The sequence below is a fragment of the Octopus bimaculoides genome, chromosome 12 (assembly GCF_001194135.2).
Source record: "Octopus bimaculoides isolate UCB-OBI-ISO-001 chromosome 12, ASM119413v2, whole genome shotgun sequence".
NCBI lineage: Eukaryota > Metazoa > Mollusca > Cephalopoda > Octopoda > Octopodidae > Octopus > Octopus bimaculoides.
In genome coordinates this window covers 14,656,350-14,661,675 of record NC_068992.1, presented here as the reverse complement: position 1 = coordinate 14,661,675, position 5,326 = coordinate 14,656,350, and the positions used below count along the sequence as shown (strand labels likewise).

Sequence of the window (5,326 nt, the reverse complement as noted above, 5' to 3'; positions counted from 1 at the left end):
GTAAATAAACACCATTTGAGCGTGGCTGTTACCAGTACTGCTGGACTGGTCCTCGTGCCGGTGGCACGTAAAAAGCACCCACTACACTCTTGGAGTGGTTGGTGTTAGGAAAAGCATCCAGCTGTAGAAACTCTGCCAGATCAGATTGGAGTCTGGTGTAGCCATCTGGTTCGCCAGTCCCCAGTCAAATCGTCCAACCCATGATAGCATGGAAAGCTGACGTTAAATGATGATGATGATGATGATGAGTACAATTCACCAGATATACCAAAAGACATGTGTTACCAAAGGGTATAAGCATGGCAAATCAGTTCTACATTCAAGTCATATCTCTGGCATGGTAGGAACGTCTTCATAACCTCAGATAGACTAGAATTCAGAATCCATGGGTCATATTTTTGCCAAGTAATGCTGATGAATAAGACCAGAGGCATTTGCTCACAGTTGTATTTTATACTGATGTAATCTATATCTGCTAATTTCAGGTGAAGGCACATGGCTCAGTGGTTATAGTGACGAGCTCACAATCATGACGTAGTGAGTTCAACTCCTGGACCAGGCTGTGTGTTGTGTTCTCGAACAAGACATTTTATTTCATGTTGCTCTAGTTCTCTCAGCTGTAGAAATGAGTTGTGATGTCACTGGTGCCAAGCTGTATCAGCCTTTGCCTTTCCCTTGGATAACATCGGTGGTGTGGAGAGGAGAGGCTGGTATGCATGTGTGACTGCTGGTCTTCCATAAAACAACCTTGCCCAGGAGGGGAACTTTCTAGATGCAATCCTATTGTCATTCGTAACCAAAGAGGGTCTTTATCCTTTATCTACTCTCATGAAGTGGAGGCGCAATGGCCCAGTGATTAGGGCAGCGGACTCGCGGTCATAGGATCGTGGTTTCGATTCCCAGACCAGGCGTTGTGAGTGTTTATTGAGTGAAAACACCTAAAGCTCCACGAGGCTCCGGCAAGGGATGGTGGCGAACCCTGCTGTACTCTTTCACCACAACTTTCTCTCACTCTTATTTCCTGTTTCTGTTGTACCTGTAATTCAAAGGGTCAGCCTTGTCACACTGTGTCACGCTGAATATCCCCGAGAACTACGTTAAGGGTACACGTGTCTGTGGAGTGCTCAGCCACTTGCACGTTAATTTCACGAGCGGGCTGTTCTGTTGATCGGATCAACTTGAACCCTCGACGTAGTAAGCGACGGAGTGCCAACAACAACAATCTCATGAAACATAAGTACATTATAAAATGAGACAACACTGACATCGCCGACGCCAATGAAGGTGATGATGACAACGATGTTAGGTAACAGAAATCAAATCAATCGTTCGGTCAATGATTGACCCATACTCACTTGAAATTAAAGAATTTATGCGTCGGTCTAAAGAGTAACGTCTTTCGTTGTTCAATTCTTTTTCTATGAGTTTTAAGCATGTTGCACAAAGTTGTATTTCAGACAGAGAATGACTTTCCCACAATACTTCTTCCTGTTAGAAAGTAATAAAAAAAAAAAAAAAGAATAATTGAAGGCAAAATCAGAAAATGGAAAATTGAAAATTAGCAAACAGAAAATCAGAATTTTAGGAAATTGAAAATGACAAAAAAAAAAAAAAAAAAAAAAAAAATGACAAAAAGAATGGGAAAACTGAAAGTAAAAACAATTACCCCCACCTCTGCTTAAGAACCAGTGTTGGTTTGTTTACATTTCTGTAAGATAGCAGTTTGACCAAAGAGACTGATAAAATAAGTGCCAGATTTGAAAATGATAGGTACTGGGATCAATCTGTTTAACTAAACCCGTCAAGGTAGTGCCCCAGCATGGCCACAGTTCAATGACTGAAATAAGTGGTAAAAGGTTACAGGTATAATTGTGTAGTTAAGGAGTCTGGGTCCAATCCCACTGCATAGCACCTTGAGCAAGTGTGAACAAGTGTCTTCTCCCATCACCTTGGGTTAACCAAAGCCATGAGATTGAATTTGAAAGACAGAAACACACATTTCATGTTGTATGTTTTAGCTAATGACATTGATGTACTTGATTGACCTCTGTCCTCTGTTAGAGTGCAGATGACTCCAAAATATAAACCACTGATGTAATCTAATGTCCAGTGTAACAGCAGTAGCAAAACAAAACCTTACTCTGTGCTAAGCAATGGTAATTCTTAGAGGCTATGAGAAACTAAAGAATCATGGAAGTTGTCTTTTCCAGGTCCAACTAATTGGTTGGGTCAGATCAAGTGTGGTGGTACGTGCCATTGCAACGTGTTGCCACATTCATCATTTGTCAGTATATTCCCGGGTCCCTCCAGGTGACCAGTCAAGCAAAATCCCAGTCAGTCCTCATCTCCATGAGACACCTCCTCGTTTGCCGTGACTCTGTGGCATGTGGTTGACCAACACGAGATGTCATCCCAGCTGGATCCTCAGTGAAGAGAACACACAAGGGTTTCACTCACAAAATTGAGCAACATGGCCAAACAGCCTGTGCTGGGGCTCCCGAATCATCGTATCATGAAAGTTGTTTGAAAACAATTACTCAAAAACAATTATTTGGAAAACAGGTTATTCGAAATAAATATTATTTGTTTACTTGATTTTTAATTTTATCATTTTTGCTTAAATAAAATAAAAAATTCAGAACAATTAACATGACTGTGAGGTAAGTAGTTCGCTTACCAACCACATGCTTCTGGGTTCAGTCCCACTGCGTGACACCTTGGGCAAATGTCTTCTACTATAGCCTCGGGCTGACCAAAGCCTTGTGAGTGGATTTGGTAGACAGAAACTGAAAGAAGCCCGCCGTATATATGCGTATATATGCATATATATATATATATATATATATATATATATATATATATATATATATATATATGTATGTGTGTGTATATGTTTGTATGTCTGTGTTTGTCCCCCCAACATCGCTTGACAACCGATGCTGGTGTGTTTACGTCCCCGTAACTTAGTGGTTTGGCAAAAAGAGACTGATAGAATAAGTACTAGGCTTACAAAGAATAAGTCCTGGAGTCGATTTGCTCGACTAAAGGTGGTGCTCCAGCATGGCCACAGTCAAATGACTGAAACAATTAAAAGAGAGAGTATGTCCTTTTGAATAATTTTCACTCATACAATTTTCCATTCAAATAAATGTTTCTCGAATAATTGCTTTCTCTTTTACTCGTGAAGTGTCCGGGTGTGGAGGCATGTGGCTTAGTGGTTAGGGCGTTGGACTCATGATCATAAGATTGTGGTTTTGATTCCTGGATCAGGTAATACATTGTGTTCTTGAGCAAAACACTTCCTTTCACATTACTCCAGTCCACTCAGGTGGCAAAAGTGAGTAATCTTGTGAGAGACTGGCATCCAGTCCAGGTGGAGAATATATATGCCATGGAAACCAGCCCTTATGAGTCAGGATGACTCAAGAAGGAAGGAAGGAAGGACAAAATGAAAATATAAGTTCCATGCCAAACCAAAACAAAGATTAAAAAAATGAACGGACCCTTTTCCCTTGGTTGTTGATAAACTGGAAGGCATATTCCTCATAGCTCCGAAGTAGAGAATAAAGTGGTTGCTTTGATGCTTCTTGCCATAAGTCCTGTAAAAAGAGAAAGAGAATGGAGAGAGACATGAAATACTGATTTATATATTTAACGTCCTCTTGTCTATGCTTGCATGGGTCAGATGGAGTTTATTGAGGCAGAGATTTTTTTACGACCAGATACCCTTGCTGTCATCAACCCTAAACTGTTTTCAAGCAAGGTACTACTTCTATGTGGCCAGACATGCTTTCACAGAATATTGAAAATGAATGACACTGCTTGTATGACCATGACACTCATTTACAATTATCCTGTGATGTCAAGACAAGGAGACACAAATAAACACACACACACACACACACACACAAACAAACACACACATACATACATATAAATGCTCACACACACATTACTATGAGCATCTTTCAGTTATCATCTTCCAAGTCCACTAACAAGGTTTTGGTTGGCTCAGCGCTTTGGTAGAGGACAATTGCTCAAGGTTCCACAGAGTGGGGTTAAACCCAAAACTATACGATTAACCACACACCCACACATGCATCCAGCTGAAAATTCCTGTCTTAAAATCAGTTCCCATGCAAAAACAGACAATAAGCAAACAATTATATATGGCTGTGTGGTAAGTAGCTTGCTTACCAACCACATGGTTCCGGGTTCAGTCCCACTGCGTGGCACCTTGGGCAAGTGTCTTCTACTATAGCCTCGGGCCAACCAAAGCCTTGTGAGTGGATTTGGTAGATGGAAACTGAAAGAACCCCGTCGTATATATGTATATGTACATATATATATGTGTGTGTTTGTGTGTCTGTGTTTGTCCCCCTAACATCGCTTGACAACCGATGCTGGTGTGTTTATGTCCCTGTAACTTAGCAGTTGAGCAAAAGACACCGATAGAATAAATACTAGGCTTCCAAAGAATAAGTCCTGGAGTCAACTTGCTCGACTAAAGGCGGTGCTCCAGCATGGCCACAGTCAAATGACTGAAACAAGTAAAAGTATATACATACATATGAATTGCCGAAGGCCTATATCTGAGGGTTGACTGGAAAGTTCATAGGCTGACTAAGAGACACTCATCGAATGTGACCAAATGAGGTCTATTTTTCTGCACAGTCCCCCTTGCAACCCACACACTTCTTCCATTGGTGTTGCAGTGTTCAGAGCCCAATGATGAAGAAGCCTTCATCCGGCTGGTCAAAGCAATCATCAACAGCACAAATCACAAATCACGTTATCAGCATGATGAAATTAGTTCTGGACCAAATGTTTCTTCATGTTGGGGAACAGATGATAGTTGATGGGGCCAAATCAGGAGAATAGGGAGGGTGATCGACCAATTCAAAGTCAGTCATGCACCACAGCAGCCATTGAAAGCAAGAACTTGTGTCTGTATGCATGTATCTCTCTCTCCAGTGCGTAACTGGTACTTAATTTATCGACCACCAAAGGATGAAAGGCAAAGTCAACCTCGGCGGAATTTGAACTCAAAACATAATGGCAACCGAAATACTGCTAAGCATTTCACCCAGTATAATAATGTTTCTTATCTCTTTATTGCCCACAAGGGGCTAAACATAGAGGGGACAAACAAGGACAGAGAACGGGATTAAGTCAATTACATCGCTCCCAGTGCGTAAATGGTACTTAATTTATCGACCCCGAAAGGATAAAAGGCAAAGTCAACCTCGGTGGAATTTGAACTCAGAACGTAACAGCAGATGAAATACTGCTAAGCATTTCGCCCGATGTGCTAACGTTTCGGCCA

General features: G+C 41.3%; 1 protein-coding gene across 1 annotated transcript in view; it reads right to left on the bottom strand.

The window, feature by feature from the left end:
* LOC106874488 (phosphatidylinositol 4,5-bisphosphate 3-kinase catalytic subunit beta isoform) overlaps window positions 1-5,326 on the bottom strand; it is a gene marked incomplete at its 3' end in the record, with an annotated part of 65,500 nt that overhangs the window by 30,502 nt on the left and 29,672 nt on the right. The window contains exons 3-4 of the mRNA XM_052972246.1: window positions 3,504-3,599; window positions 1,356-1,488 (exon numbers count right to left, since the gene is read on the bottom strand). Coding sequence (XP_052828206.1) covers window positions 1,356-1,488; window positions 3,504-3,599 — 229 coding nt within the window. The remainder of the gene's footprint in view (window positions 1-1,355; window positions 1,489-3,503; window positions 3,600-5,326) is intronic.